The sequence below is a fragment of the Lissotriton vulgaris genome, chromosome 6 (assembly GCF_964263255.1).
Source record: "Lissotriton vulgaris chromosome 6, aLisVul1.2, whole genome shotgun sequence".
In the NCBI taxonomy this organism is placed as follows: Eukaryota; Metazoa; Chordata; class Amphibia; order Caudata; family Salamandridae; genus Lissotriton; species Lissotriton vulgaris.
Window position 1 is genome coordinate 1,493,321,506 of NC_141694.1, and position 27,401 is coordinate 1,493,348,906.

At 42.6% G+C, this 27,401-nt stretch overlaps 1 protein-coding gene and 1 long non-coding RNA gene across 3 annotated transcripts in view; both read left to right on the forward strand.

Annotated features, from left to right (window-relative positions):
• SPTBN1 (spectrin beta, non-erythrocytic 1) overlaps positions 1-27,401 on the forward strand; it is a 459,103-nt gene that overhangs the window by 310,157 nt on the left and 121,545 nt on the right. For both annotated transcript variants that reach the window (XM_086927648.1, XM_086927649.1), the window contains 9 exons: positions 250-362; positions 2,052-2,239; positions 6,167-6,284; positions 7,684-7,842; positions 8,118-8,420; positions 9,755-9,908; positions 11,102-11,972; positions 12,063-12,200; positions 13,828-14,584. In XM_086927648.1, the coding sequence (XP_086783774.1) occupies positions 250-362; positions 2,052-2,239; positions 6,167-6,284; positions 7,684-7,842; positions 8,118-8,420; positions 9,755-9,908; positions 11,102-11,972; positions 12,063-12,200; positions 13,828-14,584 (2,801 nt within the window). The remainder of the gene's footprint in view (positions 1-249; positions 363-2,051; positions 2,240-6,166; positions 6,285-7,683; positions 7,843-8,117; positions 8,421-9,754; positions 9,909-11,101; positions 11,973-12,062; positions 12,201-13,827; positions 14,585-27,401) is intronic.
• On the forward strand, positions 15,859-25,590 carry LOC147709049 (uncharacterized). The gene is made up of 2 exons (XR_015296675.1): positions 15,859-18,114; positions 24,849-25,590. It is a non-coding gene; the product is annotated as an uncharacterized LOC147709049 (long non-coding RNA).

Genomic DNA, 27,401 nt, shown 5'->3' on the forward strand with positions numbered 1-27,401 from the left:
GATGAGACTCTTGGAATAAATAGTGCATTCCCATCAGATAATTTGAGAGCAACTAAGCTATGATAGTTGGGGGAATGCAATAGACCAAGTTTCTCCTTCAGTACTATGTTTTTCTATGTACATAAATATAAACTTCCAGAATTGGCAGCACAAAAAAGGGTTCATAAGAACCATTTTAAAATCAAGCCTTTTGGTAGCAGTATTGCTCGCTCTTAGTATAGTTTAGTAATGCTCTTTGTTCTCTTCCAGACATCAGCGTTGACCACCCTGATGAGAAATCCATCATTACCTATGTGGTAACATATTACCACTACTTCTCTAAGATGAAGGCCTTAGCTGTGGAAGGTAAACGAATTGGAAAGGTAAGCAAGAACATAATTTTGTTCATGTGACTTAAATCCATGAATTATTTAGTACTGTGGCCCTAATCTACCATAAGCCGCATTTCATGGCATGTGGTGCAGACTCTTCGAGAAGATTTGCTAAGATCTAGTGTATATCTGCAAGAGTGAGGACTATAGGCATGTGATGTATGAAATGAATACATTTCGGTACACTATTTTAGCTCTCCTGATCCTTGCTGTATTGATCGTTTTAGAGATGTTGTTCAGTTTCTGCTTAATTTGCATTAAAGGTCTTGAGTGTTTGTGTGTATTTTTAAAAGTATAACATGAGTGAATTTGGTTGCGTTCAGCAATGAGTTGATAAGTTTGAGTGTACTCAACCTTTTGTTACTTTGTCTTGATCAAAAAAATTAATAATGTGCTCAATGAATGGTTGAGTCTATGTATGTGTGAATCTTTCTATACAGTGTTAATGAACATGGATCTATGTATATGTACACATTTCTGCTTTTCTGTTGGTTGGCTATATATGTAAATATATATATATATATTTGAGTTTACAGAGGAATAACTTTAGTCCAGAGAACATAACATTACTAAACTCATGTTTTTTTTAGTCATCTTCCTCACCTCATAATACACATGCATACGCAGCTCTGCAGCGACAGATGCAGCTTGGTTGCTAGATTCTGCAGTGAAACACCCATTGTTGAAAAAAAAAAAGTAAAAAACATTCCATTGAAACCACCAGGAAGGTGATGCTTGTTTTGGGAAGGGACCCCAAGGCAATGAAAAACCTTCCTCGGCAGCCTATATGTTTAAGTCCCTGATAACAAATTGCCTAATGTTTCCTTGAAACATACGCTTCTCAGATACTCTTGTAGCTACCCCCACCCTCTCCCATAGAGATCCCAAAGGGGCATCCCTAAAACTTTCCGAATGCTCCTCTGATCTTAATTAAGTAGAATCAGGAAATCTTTTCATTTTGTCTTGTTCTTCTTGCCTATCTAAAACCTGACCTGTCACGGATAAGAATACGATGTTCCATATACTACTATACTTGCCAGTTATACCCATTTGTAGATTTTTGATGAGAGATGGGGAGGGTTCATATTGAAGATGCTTGACAAGAAATATTGGGATTGCAGTGAGATGATTGAGTGAGTGGTGATAATTGCATGATTCAAGGAGTTGAGTACGCATCTCTGGAAAAGGTCATACTCACAGGTTTTGTACTGGACCACGTGAAAGATCTCTGATACAAGTGGCCAAGCATATTTTTTGCCGATGTATTGGCAGGACTTGTACTGCTTGCTAAGTTCACCACCTTATTCATGAGCACAGGTCTAATGGACGTTTGAGAATAATTGAGAATTAGGTAGGAAGGAGAAGGAGAGCGAGAAGTGGAGGCTGTGGGTGTTATTTGCTACAGATCTGCAGGTTTTACAACAAAAACATATAGACTTCTAAGTTACATGGCATACAGTTGTTAGAATAATCTGACTAGTCTGCAAATCTTACATTTTAATGTATTTTGTTTCATTGATACATTTAGAGTACTAAGCCCTGTAATACTTTCTGAAGTATGTTTCCCCTTCATACACTAACACTGTGCTTTGTCCTTGATGTGATTGGAACAGCTTGGATTTGTTTGGTGTCATAGAGTTGGATCTGTTGCTCAACTGTTGCGTCTACTGCTTGTTCCAGGTCCTTGACAATGCCATTGAAACTGAAAAAATGATTGAAAAGTATGAATCGCTGGCTTCTGACCTCCTAGAGTGGATTGAACAAACCATCATCATTTTGAATAATCGCAAATTTGCCAACTCTTTGGTTGGTGTGCAGCAGCAGCTTCAGGCATTCAACACTTATCGCACTGTGGAGAAACCTCCTAAGTATGTTTGTACACCCAACATATAAGTTATGAATTGAACATCTCCTGTCTGATTATGTGAACAAAGTGTGTAAAGTGAAAGTGTGAAATAATCAAATATTTATTTAGTTTATGAGAACAACAAATTACTGTTATTCATCATACCGTGACAGCACCATATCAGTTTTCTTTGTAGGCACATAAAAACGTAATAGCATGAAGCCCAGGTTGTCCTGAGCATTGCGGTATGTTGTATTGAAAATAACAAATACAAATAATTGGCTTTATTTGTTATCCCTATTGATTGCTATGGTTCCTAGGGGATTGGGGTCGTTTTAAAGAAAGCTTAGAAAATGTCAGAAGAGCCTGTGTATCAGTTCCTAGAGGGCATCTTTCAAGGTTCCAGAAGAACTCTTATAGGATAAAGGGTACTTGACAATAAATCAGCATTAGAACATTGGAATGTTGAGTGCTCCTTTGAAGACAATTAAGTACTATACAGGCTTCTAATGGCTGGTGCAGCCCAAACCATCAACATTCCAACCCCTTGGGCTACGTGAGGCCTTTGTTTTATTAATTAGAGCATTCTGCCCTCTAGGGGCGGAATGTTCTAATGTCCTTCGAGCCCTCCATAGCGCGTTCTACCAACCATTAAAGGCCCTCTTAAAGGTCCTCAGCTTTGGCTTGGGCCTTTAAGCCAGAGCAGGCCTTTAATGGCCGGTAGAGGTGCCACGCCAAGCTCTACGGCTATAGTAAAGCATGATTGCAACCAGTAGCACATGCTGCACTACGAAACTGTTTAGACTAGTGTTTGAAACTAGCATTAAGAAATTCAGCTATTTTTCCTAAACATATACTTTCGGATTTTCGTTTTCCCCTTAGAAACCATCAGTGGATATCACATAGACTGATTTTTATAAAGCAGAATTGACTATAATTTGTTATTTCAACTGTCGGTGAGAATCATCTATAACATATTAACCTAAATTTATCATAATAAATGCACAATGCTACCACACGTTTGATATAGCAGAAACTGTAAAATTCGAAAAACATGGGATACAGGTAATTGAAAGTAAGCCCAAATTTAAAAACCAAGGTAAATGGGCAAATTACATCCTTCTCACTACTTTGGCATTCTGTTTATCAATTATGTGCGCGCATGTACACAATTTAGCTATATTTGCATGGAGAAAATAGAAGGGCCATTGAACATGTTCTATGAGCCAACACTTGGGAAGTTGGCAGTTGGACTGTTTTTCCAATACTTATTTTTTGCAACTTAAACCTCTTCTTGATTCACATGCCATGCATTATTCCTCCATCTAGTAGTGGAGTTCAAAATTGTTAATTTACAAGATTTTTCCCACTGGGTGTCGACCTACCCAGAGTCAGTACGACTTACTGTGATGTTGATCCATATTGCCCCCTATGATGACCTCCATTTTTATTATATTTTTTCATTTTTGCCACTAACTCCTCCTCCTTTACTGAGTAAATAGGAGGATGGGTTGTGACTCCTGAAAAGTTTCAAGTTGTAAAACCTTTGTTACAGGTATGTAACTGATTTAGTTTGCAGCATACATCTCTTCTAGCTTCACATATTACGTATTGACTGATATGTCTTTCCTCTTGTGGAGGAGAGCCTGAAGAAGGAAGTACTGCTGAATAATTGTTTACATATTGATTGGCATGAAAGGAACAACTTTGTTTCAGCACTGATGTCAATTAGAATTGGTCATTTATTTCAAACTGGCAATTGAGACTCCAAAAGCAACTAAATGTCACAGACCTAGCTGACCTGGTTTAGTTGAGAGTTTGAAAGATCCAAATCTTTTACTACAGAGAACTCCGCCAGAATAACTGAAAATGTTTGACAGTCCTAGATGATCGCATTGCAGGTTGCAAGAAGTGTCCCCAGAAGAGCATTATTATAGGGAAAACTTCCAGGCCACAAACCACTTTACTATACTTACACAAGCCATGGAATGTCAGTAGAGTCCTTATACCAGCAGATCCAATCATCACCATTATAGCTATTACATAGTACTTTTTCCAGAAGTAAACGTTCATTTTACTTTGATCTGCTCATGTTCCTAGAGGCTACAGAGCAAGAAGTACTTTTCCAGGCTGCTTTCTTGACCAATGTCTTCCACTGTGGCCTAGACTGAGAGAGAAGAATGCCTAAATAACCTTGGTAATTTTGTGATGTTGTTCACGTGGCATTATTAGGCCGGTGCTCCTTATTTGCAGCCTGGTGCACAGATCGCCCACAATACTTTTGAAACAAGTCACAGTAATATTTTTTCTCTTTTTTTGTTCTTTCAAATTACAGACCAGTTTCTAATTTGCCAATTTTATCTAAAGCTTCCTCCAAGTTACTAAATATTGTGATGCTAGACACCCAACAATCCAAGTAATAATGTTATGGTACTAGCATCACTTTCTGGTGTCAAGGTTGACTTTCTGAATATCTTAGGTCCAGAATCCAATAATGACCTGGGATCCACAAATGTTTGCCTAACACACAGCAGCTACCTTTGTTTGAAGCCTGCATGTTATGTTGGCCATCCAGTGAATGTTTATTTAGAGAAACAATGCAATATTAATACATCTTTCTACCATCGTTATGCCATTAAATTTTACAACATCTAACAGGAGGTACTATTATCAGATTTAGTGGTACACGGCCGATAAACTGTGCCAACCATTTTCGGATTGTAACTTGCCACCTTCGTGTTACATTGAGATGTCAGCTGAGTCACAGAGCCACTTACTCTTTTCATAGATGTCTTTGATGCTAACTCTTCAATTGACAGCCCAAAAACAGCTATCATAAATACTGCATTTTATGGAAACTCCATTACATGTAAGCCTATTGAATGGCTTAGAAGGACCAGTCTGAACCATATTAAGGAAGTGTATGGCCCTGCAGATTGGTTGCCAGATGCAGTGTCTTGAATGGAAAGCCCCAGTGATCAACAACCAAAGGCCCATCCTAACAACTCAGCTGTCTTTGTCTCACTGGTCATTCCTAGTCCCCAAAGCCAGCATAACAGAGTAGGTCAGGTTTTATTTGTTGAAGGACCTCCAATCTGAACTTGTATCTAGGTATGTTTACAAAAAGAGACCAGTCACACTTCTAGGCTCAAGAAACATCTTGGATTAAATTACATGTTCAGTGTTAGGCACCCTGTTCTGCTCTGTTCTTTTTAGTTTTTATCTCACCTTTCACTGTGTCCCAAGCCATTCCCCGGGATGGTCTGATCTAGTAAAAGTGACTTTAATTACCGTAGGCTTTTTTTGACCCTATATAAAAAAGTGCATTCATAAATCTGTTTAACAATGTGTGTTTTGAAGGAAGTTGGTAAAGAGGGGTTCATTTGCTAACAAGTGAAATATTTGTTGCTATAGTTCCTTTTACAGGGGAGAACATGCTGAGATTTGAAGGAGGGGTGGCTGATGCTGCAGTAGTTGTAGGAATAATAAATATAAGTAAATCAGAGGGTAGAAATCATGAATTGTTCTAAATGCTGGGCCATATCATATACATCTAATGCTCCTAGAATGCTAAAAGAGGGGCATCTTTAATTCAGTATTATAAATGCATTCTTGCTATATATTTTGTGTAATAATACTATAACATATTATATTGGAAAGTGGCTTGTTTGTCCTCATGAACCTATTCCCGACTATTAGAGGAACCTTGCTGTTTTCTCCTAATGTTGTCTGACTTGAGCCAGAGTATTGTGGACAGTGGCACTCATTTGTATGTGGTACATATAAAGACCAACTGTCAAAGTGTTTTCCCCCCAAATTTTGTAGGCTGTGAAACAGTTAGAGAGTTGTTTCACTCATCCGCTCGTAGACCATGTTTCTGCTTTTAAAGATGTATTGCCTCACATTGTAAAATGTATTCTAATTTACTCTACTGATTTTACTTTCGCAGATTTACAGAAAAAGGAAACTTAGAGGTGCTGCTTTTCACAATTCAAAGTAAAATGAGGGCGAATAATCAAAAGGTGTACATGCCGCGGGAGGGTAAACTCATCTCAGACATAAACAAGGTGAGTCTGTAAGTGGCTCCTTGCAGTTGCTCATATTGTTGTAAATTGTTTGTTCTGGTGTGTCTGTATTTGGAAGCACTTGATGCACTCTTTCTTGAAATATGTCCGCTAGCTATTTAATCCCTACTCCTGTAAACCTGGCGTCTGGACAACTAGTCACACTTTTTTTTTCACCCCTTATTTCAAAGCATTTACAAACATATATTTGTTTACCTTGTTTGTTTGCACTTCACGCCTTTGGTTTCTTCCACAAACTGTGTACTTGTCTGCTACGTATAAAATTGCACACAGTGATTTCTGTATTGCCCTTTTCCATAACTTTGATGTTAGGCAGTCCTCTTTTGAAAGTGTTCCATATGCATCTCATTCCATACTACACATGACATCGGATTACTAGAAATATATGAAATACTTTAAATGTTAAAGGATCGCTTTTTGAACATACCCATATAACAACTGAAGATGTTAACGCATTACTTTACGAACCAGTTTGAGCTGTATAGTAAAATCGAGATTCTCAGTCTTTTGTTACTAAATTAGCAAATGTGGTTGAAATGCATCGCTGTACGAGACCACTGGACTAAATTAGTCCACTCAGCCTTAACTTTATCCTCTTCTCCAACTCCCACCCCGGATATGCTAGTGGTTGGAATAAGTGCAGGATTGTGGACGATTATAGACATTTATGAACTTGCTCAGCACATTTTATGCATGTTTATTAGCTAGAATGTAGTGGCAGGAAAACTGTAATTCTACTAATTTTTATTAACACGTACAAGCAATGGTTTAGGTAACTTTTAAAGATCTGAGAATAACAAACTGCCTTTTTCAAAACGAGGGTATGTTCGATGTATTGAGAACATCAAATTATTCCATTTGAGCAGCAGATAAAGGCTCTTGTGGTACTTTTTTTTGACAAAGTTAAATGTTGAGCTAACCATGCAGCTGAGCTTTCCATGTTTCTAGGTTGTAGCTGTTGTTAATGTAGCAGACTGACGGTGCAGTTATTCCTTTAACTTCCACTTTCAATGACAAGGATGTCGGAGAGAACTACGTCCTGTTTACTTCATTCACAGTGAGAGAGGGATTGCTCAATGAGCCAAACTGTTCGCTTTTTTTTCCTGAACTTAGTACCATGGGATGTGACCTAATCCCACATTTTAGTAATGGCGGTATCAACAGCGAAAACCTAACTTTAGCCTCATCAGTGCTCGAAGTCAATTCTAACATTGTCAAGTTGTATTTGAATTAATTGTGACAGTTGTGTGTCCAAATATTTTAGTGCTCGGTGAATAATACCGTAAAACAACTTACTGGGGTACAGTTTTTTTCTGTAGCCTAGATATGTATTTCAAACGATGCAGAGATGGGTGTAAACACAATATTTTCTCCTCCTCAGGCCTGGGAAAGACTGGAAAAAGCAGAACACGAACGTGAACTGGCACTGCGAAATGAGCTCATAAGGCAAGAGAAACTGGAACAGCTGGCCCGCCGGTTCGATCGCAAGGCAGCTATGAGGGAAACGTGGCTCAGTGAAAATCAGCGACTAGTTTCTCAGGTTGTTGTTTCAGTCTTTTACCATCACCTGTAGAAATAATACATTATACAGTCACACAGCTATTGGGGTAGTAATGTCACTAGTTTCATGTTTGTGTGGGATTGTATATATGTGCTCATTGTTATCTGACACAGTTGTCAGTCAGAACACCCTTCACTCATGAGCAAGGGGAACTTTCTAGAGGTTCAAATTGCAATTGCATTGTAATACATTCATTTTTTTCTCGGTTTTGCACAAGAAAACATATGTGAAGTGTTTCTTAAATGCTATTGCAGGACAATTTTGGTTTTGACCTTCCAGCAGTAGAAGCTGCTACCAAAAAACACGAAGCAATTGAAACAGATATTGCAGCGTACGAGGAGCGCGTACAAGCAGTGGTTGCTGTTGCCAGAGAACTGGAAGCGGAGAACTATCATGACATTAAGCGCATCACTGCAAGAAAAGACAACGTCATCCGCCTCTGGGAATACTTACTAGAGCTACTCAGGGCACGAAGACAGCGACTGGAGATGAACCTTGGCTTGCAGAAAGTTTTCCAGGAAATGCTCTACATTATGGATTGGATGGATGAAATGAAGGTGAGTGCTGTGAAGATAAAATGTGTAGATCGGTTGGCAAATATGGTACCAGCCTCACCCCTCCATTCCGCCTTTTCCTTCATGTTTTGATATTAGATCTTTCTTTAGAAAATGTAAGATGCACCATCATGTTATATATTCTGCATGAGATAATTTTTTGATTGTTGAAAGCTTTCCTTTTCTTTCACTCACAATTGATCATGCAAAACAAATGTTGCTGTCTCTCAACATACCTTACTTTACTCTTTTCCACTGCTTATCGGCTGCACTGGATTTGATTCAGTGCCAGGGGTCCTGAAACAAAAATAACAAAAGCTACAGCAAAGAATGCTGCCTAAACTCGAGGTGTCTCCAGCACTGTCTTTATTACCATTATTGTCTTGCAACAGAATTCTGGAATGTGTAGCTTGTTGGTGGCCTTGTAAGAGGGTCCCAGCTGGAGGCAAATTGGCTGCTTTTCGTCTAGCTGCAAAGCCACATCCTCTCTGTATTAGAATGTTGCTACATTGATTTGTGCTCTATTGTCTGCTGTCAGCAAGCAGACCCAGTAGAAAGCAGGCACAGTGGTGTATCTTCCTTGGGGAGGTGGGAGTTAAGTGAGTAAGCAGTAACTGTAAAAAATAGAAGCGGTCAAAAGAATAAGTTCATGTTCATCCTCACACACAAATGGCCCATATTGCAGCAGTTCAGAATGCATTTATACTGTGTGGGTGACTGCTGTCTTTTAGTGCATATGCTGCCTTTCTAATTAGAGGCCCACACAATGTATCTGGTGGGTTCTATTTTAGTTGTAAATGTGCAAGTAACCTATATGTTAGACTTTCAGTAAATGTAAATGTAATGGCTAGTGGCTGCTAGGCTGAACCTGTAGGCAGTGACTGGTATGACTGTTGATAATTCAATCTTTGTTTACAATAGTTTAGCTGTAGCATCAGGGCCTTGATCTATATATCAACTCCACAGTTAATGGGCTAAGTCCTGTTGTAAATGTCGTTCAGTGCGGTATATGAAAGCCATGAGTCTGCTGACGCCATGGTGAACATTTTATTACCTTCCGCCTGCTTAAAACGGAATCCTCTTCTCAATGTGATAGGGTTTGCAAATAGAATAAGCTTAAGGAAATGCCAGCAACAGACCTATGCAAGTGATGTGTGTGCAGTTGTTTGGACAGTTGATTGGAAACCAGCACATACTAAATTTAGTTTGGATTTAAATGACAGGTTGTATGTTTTAAAGCGATTTCTTAAGTGAAGCTGAATCCTGGGCATTTGCTGGTGTTTGGTGGAAACAATGTGGCTCTCCTCTTGTTTAATGGGTTTTTCGTTCATGTTCAGGTGCTGCTGTTGTCTCAAGATTATGGAAAGCATCTCTTGGGAGTGGAAGACCTGCTGCAGAAACATGCATTGGTTGAGGCAGACATTGCAATTCAGTCAGAACGCGTGCGAGGTGTCAATGCTTCTGCGCAGAAGTTTGCAATGGAAGGAGAAGGTAAAGTGTGATTGTGCACACAGATTTGCCTTGTTCTGTAGACATACAATAGAAGATAACGGGTCGCTTAAGTGTATTGGGAAGTATTTGTGAGTATTCAGAGCGAAACAAGTACAGGTCTCATTAACTGTTCGAATGCAAAATTTATTTCCACTACATTAGCACACACATGGAATATTTAGAATGAATTAAAAAAAAATATACATACAGGTTTTCTGTGAAGTAGGAGAACAGTTAGGCATCCTAGTGATGTAATAGTTGCTAGCACTCGTGCCCCGGTAGGTTAAAAGAAGCAGCCACACCTTTTGGCCTAGACAGCCGTCCGATAGCAATGATCGTTTCCTACCCGAGTTGCAGGTACAGGGATAATCGCCCTGAGAGAGGTCTCCTTAGTCTGTATTTAGAGAAGATCAGCCATCTTGATGATCGTCACCATGACTGTCATTATTTGCCACCTCAACAACACTTTATAAGGTTGAGCAGTACTCAAAAGAGCACTTATTTTATTTCTTGGGGGAGGGACTGCACTAAATATGCTGTCGGGGTCTCCCACATCCCAATTTGTAGAATCAACTCTCCAATGCAGTACAATGTAGATAAAAACAAATATTAACTGAATTTGTTAGTTAAGTGTGACTTGAAGTAGTGCCTCCACTTCACCTAGATACCTCCAAGCAGTATGAGGGTAAGCTATTGATTTATAAACATAACATTATTTTTTAAATATATACATACGTGCAGACATACATTATAGGGCCTAAAACCATTTATGACAATATAGCATTTAGAAACCATGTATGCATGAAAGTGCTTGTGGTAAGGAGTAAGTGAAAGTTGGGTATGTGGTTGTAATCTCGCAATCCTTTTCTTCAGAGATCAGAAATTAATTGTACACAGGCTCATGAAGGTTTAAATTACAATATTTGGAAATACTCGTCCTGTTTGGGGAATTTTGTAATTCCCCATGGTCATAATTTCTATCATGTTTGAAGGCAAGAGCAGTCCTGATCGTGGAATGCCAACAAGCTGTGACCATTTTTTTTTTAACGATAAATGAACATTTTAAGTAGCAATTTAGAATTTAGTTTGGAGCAATGTTTCCTTCGTCAATTTGTAAAAAAAAATAACAATTATTTGCAAATTATATTTGTGTCCTGTTTTCCACTCAAACATATTTATGTTTATCTTGCTAGGTTACAAGCCTTGTGACCCTCAAGTTATACGTGATCGTGTGGCTCACATGGAGTTCTGTTATCAAGAGTTATGTCAGTTGGCAGCGGAACGACGTGCTCGTTTGGAGGAGTCGAGGCGCCTTTGGAAGTTCTTCTGGGAAATGGCAGAGGAAGAGGGCTGGATACGTGAGAAAGAACAGATCCTGTCATCGGACGATTATGGCAGGGACTTGACAAGTGTGGTCCGTCTTCTCAGCAAGCACAATGCATTTGAAGATGAAATGAGTGGGCGCAGTGGTAATTTTAGGCAGACTATTCGAGAGGGCGAAGAAATGATCAAAGAGGATCATTTTGGATCCGAGAAAATTAGAGAGAGAATCAATGACATCGAGGAACAGTGGGCCAATCTTGAACAGCTCTCTGCCATCAGGAAGAAACATCTAAAGGAGGCCTCCAGCCTTCATCAGTTCCAAGCTGATGCAGATGATATTGATGCTTGGATGTTGGACATCCTCAAAATTGTATCCAGTAATGATGTTGGCCATGATGAATATTCCACTCAGTCCCTGGTCAAAAAACACAAAGATGTTGCGGAAGAAATTGCAAGCTATCGAGCAATCATTGACTCACTACATGAACAAGCTCAGGCTCTTCCAGCAGAGCATGTTGATTCACCAGAGGTGCAGGGCAGATTGTCTGGCATTGAGGAGAGGTTCAAGGAGGTTGCTGAACTGACACGACTTCGTAAGCAAGCTTTGCAGGATGCTCTTGCTTTGTACAAGATGTTCAGTGAAGCAGATGCTTGTGAACTTTGGATTGACGAGAAGGAGCAGTGGCTAAATAATATGCAAATTCCAGAAAAACTGGAAGACCTCGAAGTTATACAGCACAGGTAAACAAGCAATATGTTTCAGTAACTAGGTCCTATTTATAGCTGAAGGTTTTACCAGTTATTTAACATTACTTTTCCCACTAATTGCAGATTTGAAAGCTTAGAGCCTGAAATGAACAACCAGGCATCCCGTGTGGCTGTTGTAAACCAAATTTCTCGCCAGTTGATACACAGTGGACATCCAAGTGAGAAAGAAATCAAAGCACAGCAAGATAAGTTGAATACACGGTATGGCAGAAGAAAAGAACGTAAAAATGCATTTGTCTTTGCTTGGAATGTTTAAGATGCATTGGGACTCCTTTTCTATTATAGTCTGCAAAGTTACAAATCTAATGAAGTGTTAAACACTATGTAATACAATGTTCCAGTGCCCTGACAATTGTACGTCTTTGTAATTAAGTATACTGACTTTTCATCTAAACTCTTGATCTGTAGTAAGCCAAGAAGTTGAAAAGTTGGAGAAATGATTTAATTGTCCATGCGCTGCTCCTCTGTTGGCAATTTTTCAGTAATAGTTGGTTACTAGAACAGTTTTCTCCAGCTTTTCACCACCTTCAGCTGCCATCAGGAAGGAAGTCAACCAAAAGTCAGGACCGATATGCGTTTAGCAATTAGTAGAAAGGTAATTCCTACATATGTCCCTAAGTTTTCATTAACACTTCTGCTTATAATGAGCTTAATAGCTAACGGAGGGAATATAATATTTTCTGCTGTTGGTAATTTATGACCCAGATTGTTCGCATGAATTACAAAACTTGTCACTTAATTGTATCCAATGATGTGTGAGTAGTGATCCAGTTTTGTAGGTAATGCTGCTGGACAAATGACACTGTAAGCAAAAACTACTTGTGTAAAATGTTAGTGCCAACGTATGACTTGTTACAATCCTCAATCTGGTTAGGACCTTTGAAAGAGAAGACTCAAATATTCCATTGATTCAGCAACCTGTCCGCCAGTGGTCTTATGTAGTGCAGACGTCATGAGGATGGATTTGGGGAAATGAGCTTGCCTACGTAGACATGTTCCCATGTCAATTTATCTTAGTAACCTGTCTTTGACAAGGGTTCATAACAGTGGAGAGAAATGCAAAGCATTTTTTTATGCGGCATGCAGTGCACAAAAATATGCATGCTGCGTTTGGCATGAGCATCAGCGGTGGGCATATTTTGGAAAATGTTTGCCTAGATATTAAGACTTGTCCGTGATACTCGCCTTGATTGCCTGTCTTACGATGTTTGGAAATCTTGGCTTTAGAATAGGTCAACGTTCCAGAAGGAGGAATAAATAATAAGCAGTCACAAAATTGACTGTTGTGCTCGATTGGTGCAGACATTCAACCCTCCAGACCTGTTCCATGTATATGTTTCTAAAGTGTATTACGAGATTGTAAAGAAAATAGGAATTGGATTCTTAGTAAGCTTTTGCACATGTCTGCTGCTTAAAAGGGACAGATTACACTTGAGGCAATGCATGCACCATGATTCTAAGCTCTTGTCAAACCGTGCGCCATGCAATAGGGCAGTGGACTCTTACTGCATTTGGTCAATGTCCTTCTCTGGTTGCATCAATAAGATGCAGGTAAGGGGAATGTAGATCTGGGGTAAGAGTACCAAGTAAGTAATGCTTTTGTGTCTCTCAGCTCTTTCAAGCTACCTCTTATTGACTACTATACTAGGATAACCACACTCTGCACTGAACCGGTTATACATAATATTTGTCTCTCTAATGTTTGCATTATTTTGGTAACGCTTCTCGGCATACATTTTTCACAAGAAGCAACATTTATTATTAAGGATTTCTATTATGGACATTATGTTTCTGACATACCTTTTCTGTCCCTACTTGTGCTTCTTAGATGGGGTCAATTCAGAGAACTAGTGGACAAAACCAAAGATGCTCTCAGCTCCGCCCTAAGTATCCAGAACTACCATCTTGAATGTAATGAAACAAAGTCATGGATTAGAGAGAAGACCAAAGTGATTGAATCAACGCAAGAACTGGGGAATGACCTTGCTGGAGTAATGGCCCTGCAGAGGAAGCTGACTGGTATGGAGCGGGACTTGGCAGCCATTGAGGCTAAATTAAGTGATCTGCAAAAAGAATCTGAGAAACTTCAAGCAGAACATCCTGATCAGGCCCAGGCGATTAGTGAGCGGCTTGGTGAAATTGGTGATGTATGGGAAGAAATGAAAACCACCCTTAAAAATCGTGAAGAATCTCTGGGGGAGGCCAGCAAACTTCAACAGTTCTTACGTGACTTGGATGACTTCCAATCCTGGCTTTCTAGAACGCAAACAGCAATTGCTTCGGAAGATATGCCAAACACATTGGCGGAGGCCGAAAAGCTTCTTACTCAGCATGAGAACATAAAGAATGAAATTCACAACTATGAGGAGGACTATCAAAAGATGAGGGACATGGGTGAGTTGGTGACCCAGGGTCAGACTGATGCACAGTACATGTTTCTGCGGCAGCGTCTTCAGGCATTGGACACCGGATGGAATGAGCTTCACAAAATGTGGGAGAACAGGCAGAATCTCCTGTCTCAATCTCACGCCTACCAGCTGTTTCTTAGAGACACTAAACAGGCTGAAGCATTTCTCAACAACCAGGTAAACTATTGAATTTTTTAAACCGTAATATATATTTAGTTACTGCTAATTATGTTTTCGCTGTGGACCCACACTGTTAATTTTTTTCCAGTGGTATAACTTGGGGATACCTGGGAAATATATAAGAAAGTGATAAAGGATATGCCCATCTCTTCTGTAATACAGAGCCTTCCGTAAATCTGTACAATTCGGTCACACTTTTATTTCTTTTGTGTTGTTAGTGAATGAAAATCATATAACCCTGTCTACATTGTTGTCAAAGCTTGACATTGCAATTAGTTCTCACTGAAATTAGTATTTTATGAAACAAGTCCTGGGCACACATGTATGATATACAGTTGGTACAATACTGAAATTATCTGGAGGTCGACACCGGTAGTTCCATGAAAGTTGTTTTATGTAAGCAATATTCGTAAAAGAAAAACAACACCAGCTGACACTAGTTTAGTCAACAGGTGACTCTTCAGGGCTGATAAATGCGCTATGCGTTCATCGATAAACCAGTGATACATCCGACACAGTCTACGGGTACAATTAGGAGCGGCGGGGTGGGCAGTCAAAGTATGCGAAAGAAACACGGGCGGGTGCTTCCGTGTACTGAAAGTGCATGGTCCAGCCTGTGCTCGTCTCGCCGTGGGGAATAGTATTTCATGACATACTCCAAATTTGTCGCATGCCTTAGACAAAGCTTTTGTGGAGGTCAGCACTGCAATATTACCTCATATCTATCACCTATGTAGCAAGCTTAATAGGTTATTAAATGGCTGCTGCAGTGTTATTGGCACTCCCCAAAAATGATGGCAATTTACAAGGTAGTGGGTGTTTGTGATCAGTGTGGTCCTGAGGCTTGTAAGGCTATTTAAACTTTCAACCCTGACAGCAGAATATTCTACTTAAAAAGCACACCCTGGCTGGTTCTGACAGTGCAAGCAGCTTGTTGGTTCCTGTTGGCTTCCCCCCTCTTCAACAGTTTCTTCTGCTGTCATTGAATGTGTTACTTATGGTGGAGGAGCAGACATCACAGACCCTGCATCACCCTTTATCCCTAGGTAGCCATGAATGTTGGATGTTTGACAGATTTTTGGGGTATCTATATTAGATGGATTTGCACAACACTGGGCTTGATAAAAGTTGTTTACTTAGAGGTTATTCTAAAAATTCAGCATGAATTTTGGCTGTGCCCCTCTGGGATATGAAGAACTAGCAGTTGAGGACTTTGGGTGGACTGGGGCTGCTGAGGCAAAGCTTTCCCACACCTCTAGCAGTCACTGAATGACAGCGAGCAAAACCAGGAAGCATTCTTTCCACAACTACTCTCAATCCATGAAATATTCCAAGGATTCTAAGGAAAGGAAGGGAAGAAGTTGTAGTTTAGGGCAATGAATTTGACAAAACAACAGACTTGTGAAGTGCTCCTGCATTTTCATTGCAGCATTGAGCATTCCAGTGTTATTTTTGTGCATTTATTTCTCTTATTCTAGTTGATACTGTTCTGCCCCATTCGTGAAGAGCCCCAAATTCATTGGCCTCGAATGACTCCTAAGAAATTAAATCTTGTGTACTAGGGAATGTTGTCTCCTCCCTTAAAACTGCAGGTTTCAAACCTTGTCATGACTGCAGAACACAAATGCCACGAGGTGGCTCTCTGCTGTATGGACTCAGGACATGACTCGAAGATGTGCGATAAGTGTTCCCTTATGCACGTGATGGTGATCTGGGACCAAGAAGCAAAGCTGTATATATTCGTACATAAGAGATTGTCAAAGCCTTCACGTAATTTTCTCATGCCCACTCCTGGTAGTAGACCGTGACTCATTCTTACCCTCTGGGCCGTTCCTGTGAGATGTCAACTTTGTGATCAAATTCTTCTAGTAATTCCAAATCGAAGCCCAAGCAGAAGCATAAAAAAGTGAAGTGGGACTCTATTCCATTCCCACCAATCCCAGGAAGGACGTCAATATATCAGTTGGTCTCCATCAGGGTCCCTAGTCGCAGAGCCTATTCTCCAACTGATCATCCACAGTTTCCAGGACATCAACACCACCTCAGCAGATTGAGGCCTTCAAAGATGCCTTGCTGTAGATTTTTTGCACATTTCCGGTTTTATTTGGCAAACCTTCAGACCCCAAGGAACCACAAGGGGCTCTAGCCCGTCATGAGCACCGTCTGAGCTGTTATGACCTGTTTTGGGTCCTGTACAGACTCCGTTACATAATCTACTCCAGTTCCAGGACCAGCACTTACTGTTCCTTGTTGACTCTGGTGTTAAAGCCACTGGTGCTGGAAGAGGATCCAGTGCTGATTACGATGTCTGACCCCGAACTAACTTCAGCCCAATCGTACTTGAAGTTGTGCTACAAAATTACTAAAGCACAACTGGTCAACATGCAGCCTAACTCTAACAATACCTCTACCAGAGCGGTTACACCTGCAAAGGTTCCGTTATCTTTTTGCTGTGGTTCTGATCAAGGTGCACCCCCAGAGGGTGATTATGATGGGGAGGGAAGGATATGATGATCTACCTCCTTATTAAGACAATGACAGTTTTATATGGACTTAGAGGCCAGTGTGCTTGATACTTCCCCTAACAGTGGGTTGGACTAGCCAATTAGAGCACCAGCCAAATAGTGTGCATTATTTGCAGCTATGGTTCTATGGGCAGCTGAGATCCTGTAATTTCAAATCTTCCTCCGAGACCAATACTAAGTGGCTTATGGAAATTTTGCAGCATGGGGCAGCCATGTCTTTCCCCCTTGCTGTCCTTTAACGAGGCCCTCAATCATACCTTGACGGGCACTTGGTCACAACCCTGTTCTTGCTCATGGGTGAATAGGCAGATGGCTAGGCATCACAGACCAGTGCCTGACGATTCAGATTTTTTTCACTTAACACTCCACAGAACCTGGTGGTTCTGGGCTCAACCTGTAGGGTGAATCCTAATTGATTCCACACAACTCTGCTGTATAGAAAGTCGATGAGGGGTCAATGCAGTCTGTTTGTTGGGCTTGCTGTCTCCAGAATGAGCTTCCAGCCGCTCACTACACCCTCATTAAAGAGACCGTCCATAGTGTATATCCCAAGTGTATGAAGTGCATGTCGTGCCCCTCCCTCCTGACCCATCTGGAATCACAGGCACAATTAGGACAGACATAACTAGAGTGGGGCAGAGGGTGCCACCTTCTAGAAAAGACAACTTGCACGAATAAAGAGACCGAGACAAAGGACCTCTCCCACAAACCTCCTTTCTGCAGTGACTTCTGCAACTTCCTCACAACCTTGAAAAATATGGTGGTGATGTCACAAAATCCTTGAAAATATGGACTATGAATGTGAACTTAATGACTAACTGTATGTCGAAAAAAGATACTGACCACTCTAAAGTCTAGAACACTGGATATAGCTTTGATCCAAGAAACCCACATATCACAATCAGATAAAATAAACTGAAACTGATATTGTTGCCATGCTCCTAATATTTGATCTGACCATATTGTTAGGCTCAGACAATCCCCCAAATACAACAAAAACATGTGTTCGAGGCATGTGGGCTGCTGAATTCATATCTGTGCATAGATTGCCGCCTAGTGTTGGGTCCGAATGATTGCACATTGTTGTCCTGGAAGGGTCTTTGAAGTATCACGAGATAGGTGGCTCCTCCCCTGGACTACAGTGCGCATGGGCATCCTCTCCATCTTCAGATTGTTTTTTTCCGCCATTGGGTTTGGATGTACTTTCTTGAATCAAAGTCGGAATCAATATAAGTTCTTTTCGCAAGGCCGAAAGGCCTTCGGGGCGTCGGTATTGTCTCGTTTGGTGCCTAGTACTTGATCCAGTTCTTCGAACAGGACGTCAAAGGCCGTTTACCCTTTTCGACACCAAAGGCCCCAACAACGATCGACGATGAATCGGAGCCCGTTCAAGAGATGCCCCGTCTGCAACTCCAAATACCCTCACATTGATGTGCACCCAGTGTGCAATAAATGTCTCTCTCCGGACCACGACGAGGCCAGCTGCATGGCCTGTTCCAAGTTCCGGTCCAAGAAGATGCTTCGGCTTCGACGCGCCGCACGACAGTCGGCACAGAAAACGGCGCCCGATCCAGAGAACATCTTCGAGGCCGAAGACGATGAGGGCGTCGATGAAGAGGATCCTGACCAGCAGTCGGGCCCTGCGTCGGAGCACAAATCTAACTACGATGTGGACGAGGAAGAAGACTACGTCCATGAGGAAGACGTCGTCGAGGTAGGAGACGACGCAGAGGCCATCGGAGCCGTCGATGACGACTCAAGCGATGAGCAAGGCCCACCCGCAGTTGCGGGGCCCAAAACTGACACTGTACTCTCTACGGCTCAGGTCGCGGCATCGCCGGAAGGCCTTAGCCAAGATCTTAACCCACATTCTATAGCCCCGCGTCAAGGCCCGGCTAAGAATACTTCTAAATTGCCATCGGTCGATCAACCATTCTCAGTGGCGAAATCGAAACCGAAACAAACGGATGCCAAATGGAAACCAAAACTGCTAAAGACAGTGCTCGGATCGACGGTCTCGGATTCCTCGGCTCCGATGAAATCTAAAAGTGTCATCGACCCTTCGGGGTCTCAAGGGGGCGTCGACCCGAAGAGCGGGGCGCCGAAGCCTGCCTCTACAGTCAAGCACGTTCCATCGACGTCAACGTCTAAACATGGCGACACTGGCAAAGGACTCAAGGCTAAAAAGACTGTCGATCCGAAGCTTACAGCCTCCAAGCCAATGTTGAGCAAGGCCTTCGAGTCCAAAACCAAACCCGACCTGAAGGAGCATATCGCGTCGAAACAAAAAAGCGTACCTGCTACGCACCAGGAGCTCGAGTCGACGCAAGGCCGCAAGCCAGCTGGTGATCAGACAAAGTCGGTCGTATCGAAGACAGCGCCACCCTCAAAGAAGGTTGGTTCGTCTCCAATGCTTGCGCCACCAAATACATTCGGACTACCCCCGACCGCTCGACCCAAGGCGTTCGAGCCACAGAAGAGCACCGACACGTCCAAAAAGGTGTCGGTAGTTTCAAGGTCTCAGTCCATTCAGGAGGATGTAGTGTTCCAGGCACCCTCCTATGACAATCAGTCAAAGCTGTTCATCGACTCGGATTCTGGCAGACTCCCCATCCACAAAAGGAAGATCGCTCCAGAACACCCTTTAGAGTCATACAAAATCCCTCTCAAAAGGAAAAGGGATTCTGCCACCTCACCTGTTCTTTTTGAACCTGTGGATTCCTATGCCCAAGACTATGCCTATTCTCCCATACGCATCAATGAGGATGTGAGGGAGGGGATACAATGAGGATGAATTTTCTTATCCCGCTGACACTGATCAGGAGGAACCTCAAACCTGGATTGATCCTGACGAGCCTCACACCACCCCTGACACTCAGTCCTACACTGTCAAGACCTCGCCTACTGAAGATACGGCAGCGTTCAACGCATTGCTTGAAAGGGCAGCCAATAACCATGACGTGGAAATGCACGCTGACCCAGTGGAGGAAGACTTTCTGTTTGATACTTTTTCAACTTCAGAAAGATCGGTAAAGACATTGCCTATGCTAAAGGGTGTCCTTAAACATGCTACTGACATTTTCAAGGAGACCACAAGGGCAAGGGTTGTAAACCCAAGGATTGAGAGGAAATACCGGCCTGCGTCTGTGGACCCCACGTTTATTATTTATTTATTATTTTATTATTTTGAGAATTTGTAAAGCGCAAACTGACACCTTGCAGGCTTCCTGGCGCTGGAAATTACTCTGTTAACGGTAAACCGGAAGAACAGTCAGACGGGCAGTTTATTTGGGGAAGAGCCATGTCTTAATGCGTCTCCTGAAGGGAAGAAGCTGTGATGTCTGACGTATGTCAGTGGGCAGGCTGTTCCACAGCTTGGCCGCAGCTACACTGAATGATCTGCCCCCTGTTCTAGTTCTGTTGAATCTGGGTACCTTTACCAGACAAGCAGAAGATGAACGTAGGTCTCTGGCAGGAGTGTACCACCGGAACAGGGCTTGCAGAGGTTTAGGTCCAAGTCCGTGCAGAGCCTTAAAGACAATGCAGAGGGACTTGAATGCCACTCTTTGTTTTAGGGGTAACCAGTGTAGCTCAGCCAGAGCTGCTGTGGCTGAGGCCCTTCTCGTTTATCAGAGGCCAACTCCCATTGGACTCCTTAGTGGTGGCTAATGCTCGCAAGAGAGCAAACTCTCAAACAAGTGGTGATGCTCCTCCTCTGGACAAAGAATCCAAAATCTTGGAAGCTTCTGGCAAACGTGTAGCGGCTCAAGCAGCTAATATTTGGAGGATCTCAAATACACAGGCCCTATTAGCCAGATATGATAGGGCTCACTACGACACGTTAGAGCAGCTACTACAACACCTGCCTGATGCTTATAAAGAGGGGGCAGAAATGCTGATACAGGAGGGGAAGTTAATTTCCAATGCATCCATCAAGTGTGCACTCGATGCAGCAGACACAGCAGCTAGGGCCATCAACACTAGTGTGATGCTAAGACGCCATGCCTGGCTCCGCATCTCTGGTTTTAAACCGGAGATACAAACAACTCTGCTCAATCAGCCAGTTAACCCTGACTTTCTTTTTGGTCCTGATGTAGACACGACCCTTGAAAAGATTAAAAAAGACACTGAGACAGCAAAATCCATGGGGGCCCTGCAGTCGCAACTGTTCAGGGGCGGTTCTTTTCGTCGTTCCGGTAACAGGGGAGCATCTAGAGGTCAAGCATCACAGCAAGCCCAATACAACAAGGGGAGCACGCAGGCCACCTATATCAAGCACAACAGGGGTGGATATCGTGGGAACAGCACCAAGGGCAGAGGACGTGGAAATAATAATGCCAGATCCTCCGCCACCAATAAACAGTGACGCCTTGTCACTGCCCCTAGACCATATAACACCGGTCAGGAGAAGACTTCAGCAGTTCCTGCCAGTCTGGGAAGGCATTACCCCAGACAGGTGGGTGAGACAACTTATACAATACGGCTATTGTCTGGAACTAACCTCCACTCCACCCAACATACCCCCAAGGCACCGTCCTATGTCCGCAGAGCACATGCACTTATTGCAGCAAGAAGTACTCTGCATGCTGCAAAAAGGGGCCATAGAACTTGTGCCTTTAGAACAGGAGGGTACAGGGGTGTACTCACTGTACTTCTTAATCCCAAAAAAGGACGGGTCTCTCCGGCCCATTCTAGACCTCAGACCCCTGAACCAGTACATCTTGTCAGAACACTTTCACATGCTAACTTTACAGCAGGTTCTACCATTGCTCAGTCAGGGGGACTTCCTAGCAACCCTAGACCTAAAGAACGCATATTTCCACATCCCCATTCACCCAGGACACAGGAAATATCTCCGGTTCACCATAAACAACCAGCATTACCAGTTCAAGGTCCTGCCTTTCGGGGTCACTACTGCCCCCCGGGTGTTCACCAAGTGCTTGGCGACAGTGGCTGCGCACCTTCGGAGACAACACATCCATGTCTATCCTTATCTGGACGACTGGCTTGTCCAAGCAAAGTCAGCCCAACAGTGTGCCAGCCACATGTCCCGCACAATTCACCTCCTACACAGTCTGGGATTTTCACTAAATTATCAAAAATCACACCTTCAACCCGCACATGTGCAACAGTACCTAGGTGTGACAATAAACACTCTGACAGCAACAGCGCAGCCAAACTCTGCCAGAGTCAACAGCATGCAATTACTGATTCAGAAATTCAGGCCCCAACACTCACTCCCAGCGCAGGTATTTATGCAGCTGATAGGTATGATGGCCTCCTGCATCTTCATAGTCCCACACGTGAGGCTACACATGCGTCACCTTCAAGAGTGCTTAGCACAACAGTGGAACCAGGCTCATGGACATCTACAAGACCTAGTGTTGGTGACCGGTCGTGCAACCAACTCTCTGCATTGGTGGAACACACAAAACCTTTGCAGGGGACGACCGTTCCAAGAGCCTGTCCCACAAATAGTGCTAACAACGGACGCATCTCTCCAGGGCTGGGGAGCGCATGTCCTCCATTATACCGTGCAGGGACTATGGACGACGCTGCAGCAAAAAATGCATATCAACCTGTTGTTGCTGATGGCAATCTTCATGGCAATGAAGGCATTCAAATTGCATTTGTGCAACAAAGTCGTGATGATCCGGATGGACAACATGACTGCCATGTATTACATCCAGAAGCAGGGAGGCACACACTTTCCACAATTGTCTCATCTAGCCCAGAGCATGTGGAAGTGGGCCATTCAGAGGAACATGTTCCTCATGGCGGAACATCTCCCAGGCAAGGACAACCAGATGGCGGACCTGCCATCAGATGCACGAGTGGGAGATACACCCCTCGGTGCTCCAACCATATTTCCAGCAGTGGGGTCACCAAGAGATAGACCTGTTCACAACAAAGGAAAACGCAAAATGCCAAACCTTCGCCGCCAGGTTCCCACACCTGCAGTCTCAGGGCAATGCGATATGGATGAACTGGTCAGGCAGATTTGCGTACGCTTTTCCTCCAGCACCGCTCATCCCGCTAGTGGCACGCAAACTGCGACAACACTCCATGACGCTCATCCTGGTTGCTCCAACGTGGGCAAGGCAGGCGTGGTACACCACCTTCCTAGAACTTTCAGTGGTGCCTCACCAACGACTGCGCCTCACTCCCAGTCTCCTCACTCAGAGCCAGGGAGACATTCAGCACCCAGATCCACAACAGTTGAGCCTTGCAATATGGCTCCTGAGGTCATAGAGTTTGGCTACCTCAACTTGCCCCCTGATTGAATGAACATCATCAAGGAGGCCAGGAGACCTACGACCAGGGCATGCCATGCGGCCAAATGGAAGCGATTTGTCATTTACTGTTCCAATAATTACCTAAATCCGCTGGATGCGCCCACGCAAAACATTATCTGTTATTTGCTGCATCTATACAGATGCAATCTGGCATATAGTTCCATCAGGATACATTTGGCTGCCATGGCAGCTTATCTTCAAAACAGACAGCATCTTTCTCTTTTCAGGGTGCCAGCCATTAAAGCTTTTATGGAGGGACTCAAAAGAGTGATTCCTCCCAGACACCCTCCTTCACCTGTCTGGAATCTGAACGTGGTTCTCACCAGATCAATGGGACCGCCCTTTGAACCTCTTCACTCTTGTGAGATACAGTTTCTGACATGAAAAGTGGCTTTTCTAGTAGCAATCACATCGCTAAGAAGAGTTAATGAGCTTCAAGCACTAACTATTCAAGAGCCTTTCATGCAGGTTCATGCTAATAGGGTAGTGCTGCGTACCAACCCTAAATTCATGCCTAAAGTGGTGTCGCAGTTCCACATTAACCAAACCATAGAGCTGCCCGTTTTCTTCCCGAATCCAGATTCAGTGGCAGAATGAGCACTGCACACTTAAGATGTTAAAAGAGCTCTCCTGTATTACGTTGACAGGACAAAAGATTTCAGGAAAACTAAGCAACTGTTTGTTGCCTTCTCTCCACAACACAAAGGCAACCCCATTTCCAAATCAGGTATAGCTAGATGGATTGTTAAGTGCATACAGATATGCTATCAAAAGGCTAAACACACGTTAACAGTTCCCCCACGAGCGCATTCCACACGCAAGTTAGGGGCTTCCATGGCTTTCCTGGGTAACATTCCTCTAGAGGATATATGTAGAGCAGCCACATGGACCACCATGCATACATTTACCAAACACTACTGCGTAGATGTACACTCCAAACAGCAAGCTGCTGTACGACAGGCTGTTCTCAAAACTCTTTTTCAGACTGCTGCAGCTGGCACGGGCAACCACCGCTAAGGAGGTAACTGCTATTTATTCTATGCACAGATATGAATTCAGCAGCCCACATGCCTCGAACGGAATATGCTACTTACCAATATGCATCTGTTCTTGGCATGTAGGGCTGCTGACATTCATATTGCCCGCCCTCCTCCCCGGTGCCTGTCGCAGCTGCAGCACTCAGAATCATTCTCAGGCATGGTCATCACTTACTGTATTACACTCCATCTCTGCCACAATGGCGAAAAACAATCTGAAGATGGAGAGGATTGCCATGCGCACTGTAGTCCAGGGGAGGAGCCACCCATCTCGTGATACTTCGAAGACTCTTCCAGGACAATAATGTGCAATCATCCGGACCCAACACTAGGCGGCGATCTATGCACAGATATGAAGGTCAGCAGCCCTACATGCCAAGAACAGATGCATACTGGTAAGTAGCATATTCATTGTTAATCAATTGCATGGAAATCTGACTGTATTTCACTGTACAGCAGTGATAATTGGGAGAGACTGGAACGTCTCCATCGATCATGTTCTAGAAAAATCTCAGGCCAGACCTGATAAACAAGAAGGAAAGCGCTCCTGAAAGACTAAGATCCTGACTACGAGTTTGGCGGATGGGATACTCCATCACAAACGTGATGGATATCCCTTCCGCTGTATTACAAGTTCCATAGGATATAATGGGATTGTAATTTGGAGGATGGGGTATGCGTCATGTTTGTGACGGAGTACCCTGTCTGCCTAACTTGTAATCAGGACCTTAATGCCTTACCACGCCTTGGTGGACCCATGGAGACTTTACCATCCAAAGGCCAGGATGTATACATTCCTGTAGTGTCTGCATGGCACTGAAACAAGAATTGACTATTACCTAAACCACACTGTATGATTACTTAAGATCCTTGACTGTGGAACCGGGCAGCTAGATTTCAGATCATGCCCCAGTTACTTTAATATAGCTCTAAAACTGTTGCGATCAATTACCAGAACATGGAGGATGGATATACTACGATATAAGATGCAGGATGAAAAAGAACTTGAAAGAATGATTCAAAGACTATAAGTAACTAAAAAAGACTCACTAAGCTTTTTGCAAACATGGGCAACAGGAAAATCCTATATGCGATATCTAAGATAAAAAATCAACTATGGTAAATTAAGGCAAGCCTACACAAAACGATAACAAGAAACTTGAACAAGGAATAGCTGATCTCTATGAAAAATACAAATGATGCCCTTCGGAGTCCAACTTGAAAAGCCTCACATCTTAAAGAAATCCGAACAAAATAATAGCTTCTCGCAACATGCTGAGAAGGCCTTGCAAAGACTCGAGAGTACCCATTGCAAACATGGCGAAAAAGCCTGTAGACCTTTAGCTCTTCAACTGAAACAGAGAAAGGCTAGATCGATTACAACGATCACTTTATGATCATGAAGGATGTCTATTAGCAAATCCATGAAAAATAAATACATATTTTGCACCCTTCACTGCACTGTACACTTCAGAGACAACATAGAAGACATCAGTTGAACAACAGTTCATGTACCATATACCAATACCAATCTTGTAGATTACTCCGGAGCTACAAGAAGAACTGGACTGTGAAACAACAAAAGAGGAAATTGTTGAAGCAATCAAAAACAGGCCGCCAACACATAAAACCCCGGTAGAGGATGGCTTATCGATCTCATTTCACAAAATTGATGCAGAGCATTCAATTAGTCGATTGAAAAACATGTTAACAGAAACTACTAAAGTGAGTAACTTGAAAGCAGACTTCAACAAAACCTATGTCACTCTGATTCCCAAAACAGAGAAAAATCCTCCACATTGGGGCAACTATCAGCAGATATACCTGATGAATAGTTACATCAAAAATGTAGCCAAAATTCTGGCAAACTGTCTGAAAAAAGTCATACATACATTGAAATAAAGTTGAATATGTTCCTGGACGAACATCCTAGAATTACATGCATACCATATTACACCTACTGTGGTGAACCTGAACTGAAAATGACGCACAAGTGGTTGTCTCACTCGAGGCGGAAGAGCTTTTGATCAAGTGGAGTGGGGCTACTTATACCTAACCATGGCCAGAATGGGGATAGGTCAGCGATTCATAACCATGATGAAATGGCTGTCCACTGATCTTACAGCAGTCATTAATTTTAACTCAAGTAAACTCTGCATTAGAAAAGGAACCAGGCAGGGCTGTCCCTGTTGCTCTTCCTATGGTCCCTAGAGATATTAGCAACCACTTTTCGATGCACCAACCACAAAAAAGTGATACGGCTTCTAGGCCATTAAAACTCATGCTGTATGCAGACAATATGCTACTAACTATAGCCTCCCCTGAAACGTCACTTTTAACGCACAGACACAATATCAACCTTTCCATCCTTCTCTGGATAAAAGATAAATTGGCCGAAAAGCGAGGCTGATAACAAAACATATTTCAAATGTCTCTTGTCAATTTCCATTTTCAGTGTAAACTGCACAAAGTGCAGTATCTCAGGATGAAAATCAGCCATCAATTTCAAACAATAATCAAAGATGATCTTTCGATCCTCATTGACTAAATACAATGCGATATCTCATAATGGAGAGTGCTACACCTATCTCTGAGGCAAACAGGAAAAAAGTAAATGACCTCCAGTTTCAGCTGTGTTTTTGGAGTGCAGCAGATGGCTCCCCTGTGTCTCCAACTCCATCAAATAGATGAGCAGATCAAAAATTATATTTGGCAAAATGAAATGCCCCAGTCAGCTATGTCACAACTACCTGTCGTTTATATCTCTCTAATATACATATATATACTACAATATTTGTCCCAGATTGCATATTATCTTAGCAAAGAGCTTGAAGCCAGACATTGGGTGACAATCAAAACCCACATCCAGAGAGGATCAACAGGCCCACACTGGACATACCTACGTAACACCCCTAATGGAGCAAAGTAGAATCCTGTCCTCTCTAACTCACTTCAG